A 20,329-nucleotide genomic window follows, 5' to 3' on the forward strand; every position below is an offset into this window, starting at 1 on the left:
TATTTCAGCTAATTTTCTTGCATCCTTTTACAAATTTCTTGATAAATTGTGGGTAATTTCTTGTTAAGTTGCTCATTACCTTCTTTCCGTGTTTCTGATAGAAATTAAGCCAATTTGCTCAGGTTTCAAAGTGTTAACTGGGAATGTGCCAGGTTAATTCATCACTAATTTCCTGAATCAAACATGCATGTATATATACAGTAATGTGAAGAAGTACATACAATATGTGTTTGACCGAAGTACGTGTGGCTGTGGTTTTGTTTTTTTCAGGGACCTTTGGTGCCACCCAGAGGAAGATTGACAGAAGATAAGGGAGGATCTGTGTATAACTGTCTCTGCATCACAGTTACTGACCACAGGGATTGTTTCTGGGATGCTGGGATGTTTTCTGAGCCAGTTTACTTTGAATCTGCAGGGCAGTGATGACGTGGAAGGTATATATGAGGTATGTCCATCTCTTTTTGTGGTCGTTTACAGTATACCCACCAATCAGCCAAGAAGTCATTGGAATATGTAGGAGAGTGTACCCACTTCTTCCTCTGTAACCTGCCATTTAACCACCTCATTAGCTACCAATACACCACTGCTGCAGGAGTTAGACTTGTATGAAAAGAAGCTTTTGGGTTGAGGATGCACAAGTATATTCAAAGACCCAATTGTCAGTGAAATAGGACAAAAAAGTTAAAGATTTAGTTTTTCTGGCAATATGCAACCAGACAATATAATGATGAAAAAAGTGGTTAAACCCGATAATTCTCCATTTAAATAAACCATTTTCCATCCAAACAGGACATGAAGATAATTTTTCAGCAGCTAATATTACTTTTAATGAACTGTTTAAATGTTTCAGATGCACTTGAGTTTACTTTTATTTTATAATACATTTGCTTTATTATAAGCTTTTACACTTCACAGTTTCATACTGGTGTGGTGCAGTGTTGACAGGAAGGCAAAAGGCGTCTTTGCAAAAACCACACACCCAAAACCTGACAGGAAGTGAAAGCCCACAAAAAGCCTTTGGTTCATGCTAAACACTATATAGAGTACGCTTCGCTACAGTGACTGGTACTCAGCATCTCCCTGATCTGACGTTTAAAACAACAAAACACATTCAAGTTTACTGTAGCATGCATTTTTAAAATAAATGTAAATATATATATAATGTCAGACTCACATAAAAACATTATATACTGTATTTCATGGAGTTTGTTTCTTAATTTTGCTTAAATGATGGCAGGTAAAAAATAAAAGAAAGAAACAAAAAAAAAAAGATTTACATAAATGAAACAGTGGTGACTTCTGGTCGCGGACTGGATGCCACTTCAGTTTTCTGGTTTTGTGGGAAGTCATACTATCCTGCTTTAGCAGCAATTATTATACGCTTATGAAGATCGTTCTCATGAAATGTTAAAGCAGTAGCTCTAAGATTAGAAAAATCAGCTTTTACCCCACAGTCACATATTCTGTATGTGTTCAACCCAGCATACGATGTTTACACTTTTTTTTTATAACTACACCTTTCCCTCAAATTTGAAAATTCTTGATGTCCTGCAACATTTTATAAACATTAACCCAAAAATTTAGCCTCACATATTTTGTATCACTGGAACTTTGGGATCCCTGCTAGAATTTAAAATAAAGTTATGTGGCTCTAAATAATCCTTGGCTGCACAGCACAGGCTTCTGATCCACTGATACTTTTTTAAGGGATCTGAAAGATGGACGATTCTCATAAACGACAGTTTTATATTGAGATTACTGAGGGCACTTTGAGTTAAATTTAATCAAATTTAACTGAAGTTTCAGCTTGATAAAGCTGAATGACACACCAGCTTTTTAAAGCACCCTTAAATCAGGAATCACAGATGTTCACCCAAATACTGCAATACCAACATCCTTTTAAAAAAGCACGTGACACACACATAAGTGCTACCTGAAGTAAAGGAATAAGAAAAATGAACACAGCTTCTAAATTAGTATCCAGTGCAACTCTTAGCCACACTCACAGAAATCACATTCGGGCTGCACTGCAGGATGTCCTGCATGGATCTGTGAGGTGCTGACAAACAGCATGTCCTGATTAATAAATAAATATTCTTTCATTGTTTAAATCATTCTATTTTTTCTTAAAGGGACAATTCACAAAAAACATTCTCTCAACTGTATTGCTATTTTGTTGTGAGTTGCAGTGTTGGAGATATCAGCTGTAGAGATTTCAGACTTGTCTTCAATATAATAAAACTAAATGGCACCAGGCTCGTGATGCTCAAAGTGCCAAAAAAATAAATTTCTTGCATTTTAAGCGACAGTTCATCCCCAAATTAATCATAAATACATATTTTTACCCTTTTCTGTAGTGCTATTTATCAATCAAGATTAATCTAGACAACAGCAATGTCTCTTTACAAAAATTGCAACTTGGAAACAACTCATTTTGAACAGTTTCATGTCGGAACTTTTTTCTTTCAACTGAACCACACCTGCCAAGGGATGTGCATCTACTGCTAGCACCACTTAGCTATTTTACATTAGCTCAGCTGTGGAGGATGTCACAGAAGTTTACATCTCACACTGTCATATGCACAAGCTTCCCATCCATGATAATGTTTACATCTGCACAGTGATGTGGGTGTACTTCAGTTTAAAGAAAACAGTTGCTACATGAAACTGCTCACAACAGGGTATGTGATTATCACAAGTAAGCGGGTCATGATTTCTGGAAAGAAGCCACAAGCCGAGTGCTGTCTACTTCTATTATATTGAAGAGAAGGCAAAAACACTGCAACTCACACTGAAACAATCCAGACTGGTAATTGACATGACAGGTAAGAGAAAAAACACATATTTGATTTTAGTGTGAACTGCCCCTTTACAGGTTTAGTGTCTTAATCATGCATAAGTGTCTTTACCATTATCAAATATTAACTTTGTATTTAAACTGCACCTGGAAGATTAAAGGACTCAGCTTGCAGTAGGTAATCAGTGATACCAAAGGTGATTGTTATTATTACCTCTGGCTGAGTTTATAACCAGCTTTTATTGTAGTGGGACCAAAGACACCAATCAACACTTCTGTTTAAAACACTTTACACCCTGCTGTACTTTCTGTCACCGCTCTATCTATCCCATCAACACTTTTTCATTCGGCCAGAGGGCAGTCTCACGTGTTTCATATATTTTTATCCCTTATCTTACCCTTTCAAGCCTTGTCATCTCATCTATTCATTTCCTCTTACCATCAGTCCTTTCAGATTTACACAGGAAGTTTCACAGTATGCCCTGCCCCTGTCGCTGCCTCTCATCTCTTAGTTTTGTCTCTGTCACACATATAAACAGTGTGCTGCATCTCACCCACAGAGAGGAACTGTTCTTCATACCGAAGATTCACACCTCAACAACAAGTTATCCTTCCGTATCTGGCTCTCCTCTTTTTGTTTTACTGCCTCTCCTCTCAGATGATCCATTTGTCACCCACCTGCAGCTGATTTTATACCGACAACATGAGCATACGGAAACTCAGTGAGTACTGTGTGTGTTTGTCTTTAGAGCAACTGCACTTTGTTTATATGGTCACCCATATAGTCAGCCAGGGTGTGAGATTACTGCTACTGACACACAGGGACAATCAAGCTGGACTGTATGCACACACACACACACACACACACACACACACACACACACATAAAAATGCATGCACACATTTTTGCACTTGCTGCAAAGCTGCACATGGTTGACTGCTCCTACATCTCATCTGTGGAACAAAACGGTAACTTTTCAAAAGGGGATTTTACTTTAACACCTGTTTTTATTAAAGCTGCATTCATAGATTGTTTACCACATGAAGAAAGCAGAACAAGCTAAAAACAATGTACAAGCAAAATAAACTATAGTCGAGGAAGTGAGAGCAAAACAACTATGTTTTATTAGGTAATTTTTTTTTTTTTAGCCATTGAGCCCTTTTGCAGAAACAGATTGTAATTGTTTGTGTTATTGTTCACGAGCACAAAGAAAATATAATTTGTTCTTTCAACATTGAGTTGTGTTGTTAATGTCCTAACTGGTATCTTAAATCCATCCTGTTGGTGTGCCTGTCTCCCTCTTTTTTATGACAAATACAGATTACCACCTCCTGATGGTATGGGGAGTTATTTCCTGTCACACAGGTGCAGAACGTACCTGCTAGTTGGTTTTTGGCAACTTTGTTGGCAATGACACAATCTGCCTTGTTCACCACTAGTTCTTTGATGTCAGTTTGGTGTGTCTGGTCCTTTAGTCTTTGCCAACTGCTGAGTAACATGTTTAACTCAAAAGATGTTGCAATATTTTACACAGCGAATGGCTAAATTTGTCTAAATTTTGTTGCTTGGCAGGTGGCTGGTCAGAGGCTTTTTTTTGCTGAAAATGAGTGTAGAATTTGTAAGCTGAAAAACCAAAACAATGAGCTAAAAGACACCAGAATGCTCTGTAGAGATGAGTGTAACGCCTTTCAGATTACAGTTAGTCATTTAATCCATTATTATAAAACAGCAGCTTTAATCACTCCATCTTCTTTTATTTGCCTTCCTCTCCTGACTGCAAATATCCAGCTGAGAGGTTTAAATTGGGATGAGTTCGGTTGGCTGATGGGCAAATGCATAGACTTGTTCCCACGTAATGGGCATTTCTTCTTCTTTTTGAACTGTTCCTCCTTCAAGGTTTCAAGTGGTTTGGTAGCCTCACCAACCTCTCCTTTCGCCGCTCCAATGAGAAATCAGACTCCAAGTCTTCTCGGTCCAACTCTACAGCAGGATGCGTGCCTGGAGATAGCTATGGTGCGCCGATCCTGACTCCAGTTGTTGAGACAACGGTGGATGACATGGATGCCATGCGTCCTCGCACTGCCAGCTATGTCCGCTCCAGTGAGAACTACACACACATGGGTACACTGCCGAGGCTGCTAATGAAGAGGAAGGACAAAAACAATAAAGGTAAAGCAGCAGATGTTATGAAAAACAACATATATAACAATTTTCACCATGACAAATCTATAATGTTTATTTCTGATGCCTCCTCTTCTTAAGGAGGCCCCAGCAGCAGTAAGAAGGCAAAAGAAAAGAGCCTCAGCAGAAGTCAAAGCCAGCGACCTTCAGGGGACCGAGACCATGTGTCCATGAAGCTAAAAGCAGCTTCATTCAAAGTGACTGGGGATGAAGCTGGAGCTAAAGGTGACCCTGGCCTCTGCAAAGACTCTCTGGCTGATCCAAAGACCCAGACTGAACCTACAGGTGAAGCAAATGGCACAAACATCCAGAACGCCACCACTGGACCAGCAGCTGCAGGGGAAGATGTGTCGCCATCTAGTGGCCCAAGTGCAGCACTTCAACCAGATACTTGTGATGGACAGGGAGTCATCCAGACAGGTCCAGACGTGAACCCTGAAGAGACTTCATCACCTCCAGTCAGCCCGGGGAAGGATCTGACCCAGACACCTGAGGATGATGAGTTAGAGCCTGTATCTGAACCAAAGGAGGAGGCAGAAAGCAGAAAGCTGACAGAAGGAGCGGGAAAAGGAAAACAAAACTCTGACAATATTTACAGGTAATTTTCTTTTCTTTATTTTTCTCCTTGGTGAGAACAGTTCATTTTACCTCCTTTATGTCTTTTTGGCCAATAAAACCATTAAAGGAGGAAAGGTTTGTGATTGAGAAGGATGGAAGAGTGCCATAATTTCAAGGGCCTGTTGTGTAACAGGTTGACCCAGATTTGTCAGGTATCAACAGCAAGCTATCTTGAGAAAATTGAATAAAACAAGGCGACGGTCAATTGATGGTGCACAAATGCCCTCAGAGGCTACATTGTTGTGTTCTTGCTTGATACTGGACCAGTTTAAAAAAATGTTGCTCCCATTAGTCACTTAGACACAAAAACATGGAAAACAAAGTCCAGGCTGACAAATTACAGTGACTCTCAAGTTAAAAAAAAAAAAATAAATTGTAAATGTACTTAATTATCTGTCCAACACTAATTTGGACACAGGGCCTCAAGATCAGGTAGTAAAGCAGAAACCACCGAATGACCTTTATTATATCAGATGATAAGGGGCTTTCACAAAGCAGCTGAGAGACTTTTTGGAGGTCACATGAAGAAAACTACCTCTTCAGGGTCAAAATGCATCAATCACTCATTGTTTTCAATTTTGAATGAAGAACTTTTACCTTTTTTCACATTGTTATTTTTTAACTTTTATTTAAGTGAAGTAATATGCATGTGTTTATTAAAACTTACACACAGTAAATGTTTGTGTGTTTATCTAACAGCACACATTACTGAAAGAGTACAGGAACTGTGGGTCAGTAGGGGAGCAGCAGCAGCACATTTTTGCCCGGGGCCTTAAAAAACACGTTGATGCATCCATGCTCTGTGCGTAAGCCAGGGGGCGCAAATCGGTTTAAACTGTGCGTGGACCCTTCAGGGAAGTTGGACACTACTACTCAGTTTGTGCTGACTTTGCTGTAGACAGGACTTGCCTGGGGCGATGGGTGTGAGGTGAGATGATAACAGGATTCATTACTTCACTTTTTAAAGGCAGCAGGTGATATTGATCGCTTTTATTGATCAGGTGCTGCTGGAAAGCTGCTTCACTGTTGCTCTGATGTTTTCTTATTTTGCATCGATTTGTTCTGACACATAGGAGACCGACTTAAACAAGCCCTTTGTGTGCTCATTGTGTGCGTTTTATAATGCTGTAGTGGACTTATAAACAAAGCCAGAACTTTTTTTGAGGAGTTTGAGGGGTTGATGGACTGTTGCTCTGACTCTGAGCTGTGCAGATTGCATTTTCTTGCTGCTTTCCCAAGACATGCCAAGGTTCCTCATATATTCCACGCATGATAGCAGAGTGCCTGTATCGTGTTACAGTACAGTGTGTGTGCATGTTGTGCTGCCATGCATGGGCGTCCATGTGCGAGCGTGCAGCATCAGCCCATTAGTTCAGCCCTGGGACCGTGGGAAATATGGCTGCATGGTGAATGTATGGGCACATCAAAGAGCTCTCTGTCTCCTCAGCCCTAAATCACAGGTCCTCCTGTCTCTCAGCTTCACCGTCCATTTCCCTTTTCTGTTCTTATTCTGTCCCAAGTGCAGCTCTTCACTTTGCCCGAGTTTGACTGCTTTTTTGGAAAACCAATTTCACTTTAATCTCAGGCTGTTGGTGGTGCCTCCGCTGGCTGGTAAGATTTGACTTTGAAATGAAATGCAGTCGTGGTGTGTCTGGGATTCTCAAATCAGCTGGCATAATATTAATAATACTAGTTTGTTCTTTTACCAGATTGTTTCTCATGGAGCAAAGCAAGTCAACTCATTTGTTGGGCACTAATTTAAAAAAAAAAGAGGTGGAAAAGTGATACCCCACCATGTAAACTCACCTTTAACTACAGCTGAAAGTTTTTATTACTTCCAGCCCTAATAGTGATGGGTATTTTTCTTTTTTTTTTAAAGAACATTTTTATAGACATAATTAATTGATTCAACAAAATAATCTGTAGATCAATGGATAATGACGCACCAGTCAAAGACAGTTTCAAGTGTGTTTCAATTTTATAGCCTCAAATTCCAGTTAAGAGGGATTTGTAATTTTTATGACTTATGACAGCTTCTTTTCTTACATTCGTAAATCTAAGGCTGCATGAAATGCAGGCATGATTCCTTATATGTCTATTTCTATTCAGTTGCAACCAACCACTTGGCCTTGTTTGCTTAGCATTTTTTGTTGTTTTTTGTTAGAAAATGACTTAGAGATTAAACAAAATTCACAACATTAAAGCCTTAAATGCAGCAATCAAACACCTGCAAAGGAGTTTTGCACGGCATTATGTGGAGAAATAGATTTTGCATTTGAAATATAAAATGTTTTTCCAACTGTGACTTGCAAAAATAGTTAAAATCATATAATTTCAGAGCATTAAGTGTTGCTTGACATGAACTACAGCTCTGCTTTATGGCCTTCTTACCATCCAGGTCTGGCGTGCTGTTCCTTTTCAAAGCCTCATGTATGATTGGTATGTTTTTCTATATATAGCTCAGTCACATTCTTTTCTGCATAAATTCAGATGTAATCAGTGCAAATGATGGAAGCAAATACTTCACATTTGTACAGACATTTTTTTTTTAAGTTGAAGCACAGGAGCAGCTTGTGAAGGGAATGTATGTAGAGCTCCTCCGCCGTGGGACCTTTTAACATTCCCCATCCTGCTGCCACGATGGGACCCTTTGATCTGGCCTCTCTGTGGTCATGTGTAACACGGCTTTGCTCTGGGCCCTATGAGACCCATCATGCAGTTGGGAGCTGCGCTGATTGATCTTAACTTGTCCGGGAGTGTAATTGCCCCTTTTAGCTTGCGCTCGCTCAGTATCACAAAGTACCCACAGTACAGCTCCCAGGACAGCAGCGCAGCAGGGGTTTTGACACATGATCCGGACGCCTCGTGAGTGTAAAAGTGTGAGTTATGGAGCCCGAGAGGTTTGAGAGCAACCTTAGATGCTTGGTGGGGTCTGTTATCTGTCTGTTTTCCATGAAGCTAGACTGCAGCATTTTACTCACTGGAGAGGCCGCTGCTGAAGTGGGTCATGGGAATACAGGCGTGTTTTTTGTCTGTGCATTGCACCTGTTACAAGAACAGATCAAACACAGAGACGTGTTCACATGGTTTCAACAGAGGTTTACAGTCTCTTTTTTGTTATTTCATTCCCAAACATTGCCTTCTTTCATCACTTTTTTTCCCTGTTTTTCCTCAAATTTCTGCAGCCACATGGAGCCAGCAGAAAGCCATGCAGAATATGTGCAGGTAAGTATGTCTAGGTGTGTGTGCATCTGTGTGTGCCCTTATCATGTCCTCTTCTTTCTGTGTCTATGTCCTTGAATGTGTGTGTGTGTGTGTGAGAGAGAGATTACAGTATATGGATTTGTGTGCTCTTTCTCGCTCCATGAAACAAGGTCTCTTGTTTCACTGCTCTGTCTTTTTCTGTCAGCGACACACATGATCACATGTAATGCCTGAAATGCCAGTACATAGGAGTTGTAGTTTTTAACCTACAGCATCTCAGCTTGACTTTCCTCCTCCTTTTTTTATTGAATTAGATTTTTTTAATGTGAGCTCACAGATGTAATTGTGGCTGCTTATAGCCCTTAGACGTCAACAGTTGTGCTCATTTTAGCAGGCTCACTCTGCATTTAGCCTAATTCAGTCTGCCATTTAGCTAATTGAATTAGGAGTGAGGCCGTGCTAATGTCAGCACTGTGCAGTTAGGATGCAGCCTGTGCTGCGGCCAGTAGGTGGGGCCATACACTTTGATTTGGGAGCTCCTTAAAGATCAGAGAGCATGTGAAGATGTTTCATGACCTTCGAGATGGATGATGGGGATTCGAACATCTTCTATACCACAAGCAAAGATTAATACAGAAGCTGGGCTTAAGTCTGAGAGCAAAAGTGGGGCACAAGAGTAAAGAAAGTGAAGCCTAAGAAAGGAATGAGGAAAGAGAGAGGGGAAAGAGAAATGAACTATAGCACTTGGGATCTGTTTTTTTTATTGATTATCCATCAGAGGTGTAAGGTAAAAGCCTTTTCCTATGACCCTGACCTGTACTCCTTTTGTAAAACAAACATATCTGACTTCCTCTGACCACAACAACTTGACTATCCCACCAAACTGCCTCCTTTGTTTGGATTATAATGTTGGAGGCTGAACAGCAGCATGGAAATGGTACACCTATGTAACGACTTCAGTTTGTTTGCCTTATTATGGCCCATTACTTTCTTGGGGACAGTTCAGCACAAAATCAAAAATACATATTTTTCCTTTTACCTGTAGTGCTATTTATCAGTCTAGATTGTTTTGGTGTTGGAGATATCGGCTGTAGAGATGTCTGCCTTCTCAGATATAATGGAAGTAGATGACAGTCAGCTTTTAGTGCTCGTTTTTAAAAAAATACAAAAAAATTAACAGTAATGTCTCCCCAGAAATCATAACCCGGTTACTCAAGGTAATCCACAGACCTTGTTGTGAGCAGCTTCATGTAGGAACTATTTTCTTTCTTCCAAACTACATCCGTAAACCTTCCATTTTACATCCAAAGTTGCCCTGAAGATAACTTTTCCTGACTTGAATATTAATGAAGTGATGGAAACCTGGCCTGTTGAGATGACTCAATTTCATTGTCTGCTTTTATTTTGCCAGAAAACTAAATTTTGGACTTTGTTATCCAGGGACAATGGGGTCTGAATTTCCCCATTATCGAAAACCAAAAATTTTTATTTGTCATACAAGTCTACAAAATGATGTACTTCATTGTTCCCCTAGGGACATTTGTCTTGGACTCAGATGCTGCGCTCTTAAATGCCTTTACAGTCACAATAAAAAAAACACATTAGAACAAAACAGCACTTTTTTTTTTTTATTTTGGGTTGAACTGTCTCTTTAACCATATCTTTTAACTACAATAATAATCTGGGAGATGAAAAATCAGCATTTTCTTTGCATCAGTTTCTCGTATTTGAGAATATAGACTTGTTTTACAGCTGTGTTTATACACAGCTGTTTAATATTAGTGTAGCTTAAGTGGTAAGCCACCCAGGTCCTCACACATCTCATCTCGTCGTCAGTTTACTTTTATAGATAAAGGCCTAAACATTGCATTTTATATGTGTGGCTGAAAAAGTGTCTTTTTTCTTTTCCTTGAATGTTAGTGTTGGGAACTTAGTGTTACTGTATAAAAGTTCATGAAATTTTTAGGATGTTAGTGACGCAGTGTCTTTTTCAGGCACAGTGACCCACCTTTACTATGAAACTCTGCAGGCCACGGAGACGCCTCTGTGACTTTTACTAAATACTATTAACACTGCTCTCACACGGATACCAAATAAATGTTGCTTGACTTCTTTTGGTCCTGAAGTATTTTAATTTTATATAAACTTGACATACTACTGCTTTAACATACATTTTCAGAATATTTCATGCATGTAATATCGGACGAACATTCAACAAGCATTCATGTAGATTTTAAAACAGCAATATTGTTTTCTGCTTTACACCCCAACTCACCCGCTCCTTTCATATCCATTCATGTTAAATGTTATTCTCACTCTCGAACACCACAACAGCTCCTCCCACCACCACCCACTGCCCCACCCATTCCCTGAAAGCTGCCAGCAGTCCCTCCATCTCCTTCCATTTCCCTAAAACATTTATGACAGCTGATGTTTAAATCAGGAGTCGGCTTCACTGTTCCCTGTTATAATGGGAACGACCAGGCCAGTGACTCTCCCCCTGTCTGTCACATGTGCACGCTCACACACGTGTACTTATTTACTTGCCTACACACACAGCTTATCACACATAAATAAAATGACACAAAGTGAGAGAAAGACAGACAAACAAATCTAACATAAATATGCTCGAAGAAAATAAGCAATCAGTAAGAAATGTCCTAAAGCATTCAGGTCAAGCTATTCATGTTTAAGGCTTTATCATAAAAAATCCATCATCATTAATTTTTCATGTGGACGCACAGCTGGTCAAGCAGTATCTACTGCCTTTGTTTTTGTGACTTTAAGTGAAAGATGTTAAAAAAAAAAAAAAAAACACAGCTTCAAGATGTTTGGGGTTGGTGAAAAAATGTGCCTGACCATGCTGTGTTAGTCAAAACTGCTCAGTTTAAGTGTGCGCTTGTTAAAAAATAGTGTGGATGACATATATGATGTGTCTGGCTCTATGACTGTGTGTGTTTGTTTTCGCCTGCAGCCCAGCCCTGCTTTGTCTCCCGCCCTGTTAAGTGTTTTGGTGCGACTTTGACAGGAGGGGCAGGAGGGGGGAGGTGGAGCGGGTCGGATCATATGAGGTTTATTAACACACGTCTGGCACTAGAGTCACAATGGTGCTCTGAAAAAAAAAGTGTGTGTGTGAGGGGGCTCAGCTGTAGCTGTGCATTACTGCATGTTTGATTATGCGAATGGTTTAAATTTTCAAAATCTGTATGTGTCTGTGCGCCACCTGATTAGATTAAGGCAGTGCCCTGTGGGTGCGTGTCTGTGTGTGTGTGTGACTATTACAGTAGATGAATTAATGTGGCGCCTCTGTAAATGAGAGGGGGTGTAAACTGTCAGGCCTGGCCCTTGGTTACACACCCCTGGAAAGTCTCCAGCTTCTGTTCCTGTGCAGACAGACTGACAAAGACTCAGTGCAGACACATTTCTGCACACACATACAGTGCAGCACATACACTGATTTAGCATGAAACAGTTTATTTAGGTCACAGAAAAGAAAAGGGCCCAGATGTGTACTAATATCATTTTTGGCACCTGGTCATGTTAAATTTTACAAAATAACATAAATATCTTAAAATGCAATACAGTACAGTACCCTTCAGCGCCAGTATGGTAAAACCCACAATAGTTAGAATGAGAGTTTTCCATTGCTACACATATCATTTTCCAGTGTTTGCAGCTGAGCAGCACCATTGAGAAATTTCAGTCTGGTCCAAAAAGGTGGACCAAACCACTGCCGTCGCCATCCCTCAAAACTGCTGACTATCTGCAGGCATACTTTGCAAATTGGTTTTCAACTTTAAATGGCTCATTGTCTTACTGCCTTGTGTAATTATGATTTACAGTACAGTGGTCGCTGCCTCAACTCCTGGTGCATCACTTATAAAACACTAAAAGAATATGTGATGTGGTAAAGGGAAAAGTCTTAAAAATCTGAAAACCACATGCAAAAAACCCCAGAAAATCTGCATTAGCTGTAAAAGAGAACCAGTGGTGAAAGACACATTATTGGATATTTGCTTCACAGACTGCAGCCTCACAAACAGCCATTGAATTGAATCAACACCTCTGACAGTCTTGTAAAAAAAAACCTCTGATATTTGCTGCCAGGCTATGTTATTTTCAGGTGTTTCTGTTATTTTGTCCACCCTCCTCAAGGTCAGCTTGTTCATGCCACTAAGCAGTACACAAGGCCGAGAATAAGGACAAATTCATCTCTCTAAGACAGTATTACACACTGCTTTATTCACACCCAGGATGTGTCTAGTTGCTACAGCAACACATTTTTGTAAGCTTAAGTCATTTTAATGCGATTAAAGCAGGACAGCTGATTTTTAATTGCGCTATTTCACACCTAAATTCATATTTTTCTACACGTCTGCGTGGACAAAGTCGCAGCATTTTCCAGCAGGCCTCCTCTCCAGCTGCATCATTATCGCAGGCTGATGTTTCAAACGGCCTTTGAAACACATATCTGCTGGTTCGATACGGATTAACCAGTCGGCGAATGGGGTCCACCCTGTGAAAACACACTGATGACAATCAGACGCACACGCAGATCATTAGCTGTACCCCACTAACCCCCAACGGAGGTCGGCCTTTGTTTTTGCAGACATACACGTGTGCACACATAGACACACATAAAGATGTGTGTGCACATATAATCTTGATCTGCCCACGGTGTGTCTCTTTTCATCTCTCACACACACACACGCACACATTTTAACTCTCACACACACTCTCTCACCGTCTGTGTTCTCTTTCTGTCTTTCTCTGTGTGTCCCTCTCTCTCTCTCTCACACACACACACACACACACACACACACACACACACACACACACACACACACACACACACACACACTTTCCTTTCATTAGTGGGACGCTTGCAGGCACATGCTGGGATTCTCCATTGTGCTCCCTATCAGCCTGCGGTATGGGGCTCACTAATTAATATTTAACTGAAGACCGCCTCCAAGCAGGGGAGGAGATGTGTAGATAGAGGTGTGGAAGGAGGGGAAGAAGGAGGCCATGGAGGAGAAGGGAAGGACAGAGATCAGAGAGAGGAAGAGGCTGGAAGGAGGAGGTTAGGCTAGTGATGAGTGGTCGGGATAAGGAGGGAGGGTGAGATGAGGGGAGGAGCACGGTGATAAGGAGGGTTGGAGAAAGGTTGAATTCGAGGGAGTTAAGGGAATGCTGAAAAGAGAAAGGGCAGATTCAATGAATGGAAAACCGTAAAAGGGAAAAGAGAAAGTGAAGAAAACGGTGGAACGAGCACCAGTACAGACGTTTTCTGACAGATGCATTTGTTGTGAATGCAGAGAATGAAAGGAAGTTAGATAAAAGGATTTTGAGTGAGGCAGTAGTGGTAAGGATGAAGCAAGGAAAGAAAAGGAACAAGACAGGAGAAAATTCAGGGTAATGAAGTGTACAAGACACTGCGAATGAGACTCTTTAGTCTCCCCAAAGGCATAAAACGGGGTGAAGTTACAACCATTTTTCTTTCAACCTGTGTCTGCGAAGCGTTCAGTCTATTTCATTAAAACATCTTAAATGAAATGGAGCAGTGAAGGCCGGGGCTAAACAGTCACATTTATCTCCATAATGAAAAATGGAACAATACCATTTTTTATACATTGGTGCATGAGCTTTACTTTGTATGATAACTCACATCTGATATGTTTGTATTGATAAACGTAAGTGTGGCCATATAAAAAGGTGACTTGTAGACTGTTTGATTGGGTTGCACAATTGGATAATTATCATTATCATTGTGCCTGGCTGGGATCATAATTTTGGTTGTGTGCGTGGGCATGAGTGAGTTAGTGTGTGTAACTGTGTGTATTTGTCTGTCTACTGCTAATCTCACAAACTACTGGATCCATCAGCCTAATATTTTGTGTGCACATGAGTGTATGCTGAGGACCACTCATGGTTACAGTGATTCATAATTATTGAAAAACCTTTTATATTGACTGTTTTTTACTGTCATTGACTGCTGACTTTTCAGTCCTCTTAAACAGCCGGTAGGGGCTGCACGTTTTCTGTAAAATCTGCTTAGCTAAAAACGAGCCTTACCTAGTCTGTTGCAGGACAAATTTTGGCCTTCATCTTGACTCAAAAGCCATCCATCGGAAAGTTTGGTCTTTTTTTGAATCTGCATCTGCAGGTTATTCCATACCCGATATGTTATGATACTCTAAATTTAGGCACAAAACAAGATGATTTTTCCCTATTTTTGTTATTTTCACCACCATTGCGACCATAGGGAGCTGAGAGGGACAATTCCACCGGGTGCAGCTTCTCCACCTGTTGGCTGAACCCTGTTTTGTTCCGTCTGTCACACAGCACCTTATCACACTGGGAGCATTTTGCTTGCCCAGTTTTATAGACTTGCAGATTTTGTTGATGTCATTTTTACACAATATTCATGCTCTATCTTAAATAAGTGAAAAGGCAATTTAATTGTTTCTTTCTTACTCTGTTTAAATCATGTTTATTGTTATTTCTTACTTTTTTAAAAATTACAATCAAAAGTCCAATAATGAGTGACATGAACCAAAGAGTTATTCCTGTGTTTTACTTATTAAAAATACATTCATCCCTATCATCATATCGTATATTCTCAAGCACGCTGTGGCGAGTCTGCTTCAATTGAGATGTCTTGATCAGCTCAGGTAGCTGGCACACAGCCGCCTGCCAGAAATCTGTTAAGTGCCCTAAGTGCAATTTCTTAGTCATAGCTACTGTATTCTCAATTAAATTATGTGGGATTGAATTGAAAATGGCAAATCTACCATATTATGGTTGTGAGGGATTCATAATACTGGTTTTTCAACAAATTCAGTCACTTGTCAGCTCGACTCAAGCCATAGTTCTTCTTAGTTGCTGGAGAAAAGTAAGTAAAAAGAGCAAGTTACTGATTGATGCACCAGGACATCTACCCTTGAGGGGTTATATCATAGTGCAGAGCACAATATATTTTTCTCTATATCAAATATTTCCAGAGAACACGGTATGACTCAGTTTTGGTGAATCTGCTGCTTTAATGTCACAGCTCCCCACAGCAGCCATTTGATATCTGTTTGACTCAACTTAACTCATCTGAGGATGCAGACTGACGTGGAAACGCGAGCTTGTGCACTCAGAATGTAGTCTGCCTCAAAATAGTCAGAGGATGTGCTCCTCTTGGCACGACTGTTTTCACTTGTGCAAATAAAAATACTTAAAGGATACAGAGCTGTGATATAAAAACAATATGTTTCAAGTGAAGTGCCTTTTAACTAATGGACCTAGTAGCGCAATACATTTTCATTATGACCTGTCTGAGTGGGAATTACGCCCCTAACACTGCCAATTTTAATGCTAATCTCATATAGCTGTCCATGTATGCTTTAAACTCTGCATCCATCATATTGTCACATGTGTTTTTCCCACAGCATGTATTTTGAGTTGCTTGTGTGTGGCGCAGCAGCCAGATGCAGAACGCTGTATGTTGTGATTGTTTTGGCACGGTATTACAGAGGATTGAAGGAAGGAAAGCACAGGGCCCCTCTTATGAGATTATTTGTGTCCCTGCTGTGTAATCTGTCTAATCCAGCACTGGATGGTTTGAGATTACATTAAGAGGAGTCGCTGCAGTTAATGAATCCACCCTGTGTCTTGTAGCGCCTTATCTATGGGCCTTTTCTCTCTGCCTGTGACCCACAAGCATGCATTCGAGAGGCAGATTAGCAAAGTGATTACCGGCTTCATCTGATGCCGCGTGCTTCTTTGAGGTCATCTGTGCACTGCACAAACAAAGTAAGAAAAAGGGGCCTACAGTATTTCTTTTCACCTGGTATGTTCTCTCCTTCTCTGGCTGTGTCTCTCCCTCGCTTCCCCTGCAGTGGTGCAGACCCGACTAAATGCAGTGTCAGAATTTTGGATGCTGTCAAGTGCTCTCGCAGTGTTGCCATGGTGAGGCGTCCTCAATGATGTCACTCACTCAGGCCTCTGGAGACAGAGCCCCACCCCTCCTGACATCTCCCTACCGATGTGTGTGTGTGTGTGTGTGTGTGTGTGTGTGTGTGTGTGTGAAATGGGCCGGTGAAAATCACACCGTGTTATCCTTGAAACACCTGCCTGTGTGTTTCAGCCTATAATGAGCTGTCTAGCTGCAGACTGCATGGCTTTTTACAGACACATCATTATATTCTGCTGCACACACACAAACATACACACATATTCTCTCTCTCTCGCTCTCTCTCTCTCACACACACACACCTAAACATTTTTATCAACACTATTTCACAGGAACCAAAAGCTCTGGAGCTCCTGCTATCCCTCTTAGTGGTGTTTGTGTGTGTGTCGATATGTAGGTGGAATAAAAGGTGTGAATTTGCATTCAAGCGTGTGTGTGTGTGCGTGTGTGTGCGTGTGTGTGTGTGTGTGTGTGTGTAGGGGGGGCACCCCTGCTGAGTTCCTTTCATGGCAAAAGAAAGGTTAGATTCCTTTGGGAGGCTGCACTCCTCCTCCTCCTCCTTTCTCCTTCAACCCGCATCTTCTTCATTCATCAGCTCATCTTTTGATTACGTTTTTTTCCCTCCTCCCATCTTTTCCTACTTTCTCCTTGTTATACTCCTTCCATCCTCCCCACTCCCCCTCCACCCCCTACCCCGTGTCAGCATTGTCTCAGCACTGAGCACCGGGGTCGTCGGGTGGTTGGGTGGGTGGCGTTCTCTGCCTGCAATTCGACAGCACTCCTTTCTGCTTGTGCCTGCTAGCATGCACCCCCCCACACCTCCCTCCCTCCATCCATCCATCCCTCCCACCCTCTCTCTCTCTCCCTCTCTGGTCCGCCCTCCCCCCACCCACACTCCTTTCATCAGCAAGCAATGAGGTAATCCCTAGCAGCCTCGTGAAGTGCAGCAAGTGCAGTGAGAGGGAGAGAAGCGAGAGCAGAAGCGACAGAAGCCGGTGCGGGGCAGAAGCAGCCGAGATGTCAGGAGCTGCAGTATCTGTGGCTGTTATCAGTACCAGCTGTTAGCGGCTCGCTCGTAGCTTGTAGCTGATGTGGTTTTACCAGCAGCTGCTTGCAAGCTGTAGCTGTTTGGTGTTAGCTGTTTAGCTTGTAGCCTGGTTTTGTAGTGGTGGCACTATGTTGAGGGGCTGTTAGCCAGGCAGGCAGGCAGGCAGGCAGGCAGGCAGGAGAGGAGGCTGGCAGGGGTGGGACAAGCTTAGCCCAGGGGCTGGGGTTGAGACTGGACTCCCTGGGTGGGGGGTAGAGATAAAGAAGAGGAAAGAAAGAGGTGAAGTAAAAAGGAGCGCAGGGGGAAGGCTTGAGGAAAGGTATCAGAGGAAGGTGTGCACCCACCATGACGGAGAGGTGTAGTCTGTGGAGTGCCCTGTCGGCTGCAGCATGCTGCTTCTACAGGGGATCTTTCATGCAGGTGCAGGTGAGTGAGCATCTATTTGTTTGTTTGCATGTGTTTGTGATACAGAAGCAGAGTGCCCGTGCTTCCTGGTGTGTAACAAAGTGCGTGATATGTCACCACCAGGCATATGTGTGTCCTGATTTCATATAGCCAAGTTTCTGTACATTTGGCGCATTTGTCTCCGCACGTGTGTGTTTGTGCTTGTGTGTATTCGCGGGAGGTGTGCTCGCTGTTGGCTCCTCTCCTGTCCCGGCAGCCGGTAATGTCAGCCTGCCTGCGAGCTGGCAGACTGATGATATCATAGATGCTGTACAGTACTTGGGTGTCAGATGGACTGTGAGAAATCATGGAGAGAGATGGGTGAGGGAGGAGAGGGTTTTGGGACCGAAGAGAGAAAAAGAGAAAGGGAAAATGTGATTTTGTATATGAGAGGATGTGTGAAGGGTACAGTAGAGAGAAGCGTATCAGTTTTACTTTGGTCTAATTCTGGCTTCATGCCTGAAACCTAATATCTGACCTTATTCCTGAGACAAAATGACACCCACAGTGTGTTTTGCATGTGTTTACAGTGTGTTTCTATGCTTGATATTTCATGCTTTTTGGCTAAAAGCTGTAAAATGTCAACTTTTCAGGGACCCAAAAATCAAAGAATCATGATTATTTGGTTTTTTTTTTGGCATGGTTTGGTTTTCAAAGCTAATGCGTTGAAGAATATTCCCAAACATGAGACACAAGTGTGGGAGCATTTCACATGATAGCAGCGACAAAAGAATTCTGAAAGCGAATTGGTAATAGATGAGATAATAGGAAATAGTAGACTATGGGGAGCTAAAAGATGTTCTTGCCTGGGGTTATGAATGTGTGCTGGACTGAAGTAGTTGAAGTTGAAGCTTCTCTTCTCTTCTCCTCTCTTCTCTTCTCGCTGCCACGTTGTTTGTAGCTGACTGTGTTGCTATAATTATTGCTTTACATGAAACGGGAAAGCCTCAGAGTTGTGTTTGTCTGTGTGGTTAAAGTGTGTTTCAGGGCAGTAATTCTCATGTTGGGTGATGGCGTGTCCCACCTTGTCCCTGGCAGCAGGACATTTTGTCAGTGTGACAACTAGCTGAGACAGTCATGCTGGATTACTTGTTGTTTTGTTCTAAAAACACACATCTGTCTTAGAGAAAACATTGAAAGAGAGAGAGAGAGGGATTCTTGGCGCTCTTCTTTCTAGGTTTTTGGAAGCATCTGCTTTTATTTAGAATGAAGTGTTTCAGAGTAATGAAGTTATTTTAATTGAATCTGTCATGGGGTTCCTGTGAAGTGGTGGTGTTGTGTTAGGGGTATGTGTGTGTGTGTGTGTGAGCAGGGGGTAAATTAATTAGCAGTTGCTGAATGGTTAGAGTTAAGTGGGAACCTTTCTGCTGTTAAAAAAAAGAATTAATTCCCTTAAACTCTTGTTTGTTTACAAACAGTGTAATTTTGTCTGTAGACTTATATTGATTCCCCAATCCATTCTCACTGAACGTAGCCTGTTAACACAATACTGTGTGTCATGAAACCCAAACGATGTCGGCTACCCAGAGAAGTGACGCTTTAATCATTACTTGTTCTGCGCATTCGATGTCATGTTGATGCTGCTTCTTTACCTCCAGGGGGTACACATTTGTTATGATATCCACACGTTTCTCTTAGACACCTTCAACTTGTGATTGAATCTCCTTTTATCTGAAAAGATAAAGATTACTCACTGCTTGGATGGTGTGTGAAATTGTTAACACTCAAGGGAACCAGTTATGTCGATCTCAATCTTCTTTTTAGTGTTTTATGCTAAAAAAAAAAGCACCAAAAAATTCCATCACTAATGAATGCAGATTGTCTTCTTCATGCCAGCTGATTGCTTCATGAGTGTTCATTAGTGGTCAGTAACCACAGCAGGAAAAACTGCTTCCACTACAGAATTTTTGAATATTTTAACCATTATATTTTATCTTAAGAAACTGTTGACACTTCATAACAAAGTTTTAAAACCATAATTCCAGCCAAAAGAGTCATGTACTATAATAGGCTTAGATTTGGAAGAACATTTGTGGACCCCCCCCCCCCCCCCCCCAACAAAAACAACAACTGACT

General features: G+C 41.4%; 1 protein-coding gene across 2 annotated transcripts in view; it reads left to right on the forward strand.

The window, feature by feature from the left end:
• Nucleotides 1–335: 335 nt before the first annotated feature.
• sh2d3ca (SH2 domain containing 3Ca) overlaps nt 336–20,329 on the forward strand; it is a 67,880-nt gene continuing 47,886 nt past the window's right edge. The window contains exons 1-5 of one of the 2 annotated variants that reach the window (XM_042508750.1): nt 336–445; nt 3,358–3,519; nt 4,695–4,967; nt 5,061–5,577; nt 8,783–8,822. In XM_042508750.1, the coding sequence (XP_042364684.1) occupies nt 3,501–3,519; nt 4,695–4,967; nt 5,061–5,577; nt 8,783–8,822 (849 nt within the window). In that variant the 5' untranslated portion in view covers nt 336–445; nt 3,358–3,500. Of the gene's footprint in view, nt 446–3,357; nt 3,520–4,694; nt 4,968–5,060; nt 5,578–8,782; nt 8,823–18,127; nt 18,236–20,329 lie in introns of those variants that run through there. The other variant, XM_042508751.1, reaches the window with a different exon arrangement.

This window comes from Plectropomus leopardus, chromosome 20, assembly GCF_008729295.1.
Source record: "Plectropomus leopardus isolate mb chromosome 20, YSFRI_Pleo_2.0, whole genome shotgun sequence".
NCBI lineage: Eukaryota > Metazoa > Chordata > Actinopteri > Perciformes > Serranidae > Plectropomus > Plectropomus leopardus.